This window comes from Haliaeetus leucocephalus, unplaced genomic scaffold, assembly GCF_000737465.1.
Source record: "Haliaeetus leucocephalus isolate CR32 unplaced genomic scaffold, Haliaeetus_leucocephalus-4.0 Scaffold92, whole genome shotgun sequence".
NCBI lineage: Eukaryota > Metazoa > Chordata > Aves > Accipitriformes > Accipitridae > Haliaeetus > Haliaeetus leucocephalus.
Genome location: NW_010972528.1, coordinates 6,038,773 through 6,039,471, shown reverse-complemented (window position 1 = coordinate 6,039,471; position 699 = coordinate 6,038,773). Strand labels below are relative to the sequence as shown.

General features: G+C 67.1%; 1 protein-coding gene across 2 annotated transcripts in view; it reads right to left on the bottom strand.

The window, feature by feature from the left end:
• TOX3 (TOX high mobility group box family member 3) overlaps window positions 1-240 on the bottom strand; it is a 78,852-nt gene extending 78,612 nt beyond the window's left edge. The window contains exon 1 of one of the 2 annotated variants that reach the window (XM_010585002.1): window positions 134-240. In XM_010585002.1, coding sequence (XP_010583304.1) covers window positions 134-235 — 102 coding nt within the window. In that variant the 5' untranslated portion in view covers window positions 236-240. The remainder of the gene's footprint in view (window positions 1-133) is intronic. The other variant, XM_010585009.1, reaches the window with a different exon arrangement.
• Between the last annotated feature and the right edge of the window lie 459 nt (window positions 241-699).

The window sequence follows — 699 nt, the reverse complement described above, 5'->3', positions numbered from 1 at the left end:
GCTCCCCGCCGCCTCGGGCTTTCGGGCATCCCCCGGCCCCGAGCCTCCCCGCCCCGACGGAGCCCGAACTCCGGCTCTCGGGGAACCGGTCCCGGCAGCGGCACGAGGAATTAACCCACGCGGGAATAATCACCTTGCTGTAGTTGTAGTAACCCAAACACTGGGCAAAGTCCAGGTTGGAGGGGTCTCCGGGAAGCGAGCTGCCCGCCGCAGCCGGGTAAAATCTTACATCCATGCCGGTGCTTTGGTCCAAGAAGTGCACTTGGAGAGACCGCCGGGAGGTTTAATAGATCCACCTTCAGGTGTCTTCCCCGGGGCTGGGGCGCGGGCAAACCGCCGAGGGACCGGAGCTGCGGGGCGCCGAGCCTTCCCGAGGAGCGGGGACGAACGAGGGCCGGGAGGCGGCAGGGGACAGCGGGGGAAAAGTGCAGGTAAACAAGGAGAGGAGAGGGAGAGGAGAGGCGAGGGAGAGAGGAGAGGTGGGCGGCGGAGCCCAGGTGGGTGCCCGTCCGCCTCGGCGGGAGGAGGGGAGAGGAGGAGGGAGAGAGGGAGGGAGGGAGGGACGGAGGGAAGGCTGTTGTTTTTTAAAAGCTCGGTGCCAAGCCACGGGCTTTGCCTCCGCATTCAGGAGCGGCTGCTGTACACAAAGGAGCCACGGGCCCGGCGCGGATGGACGGACCGACCGACCGACCGCCCCTG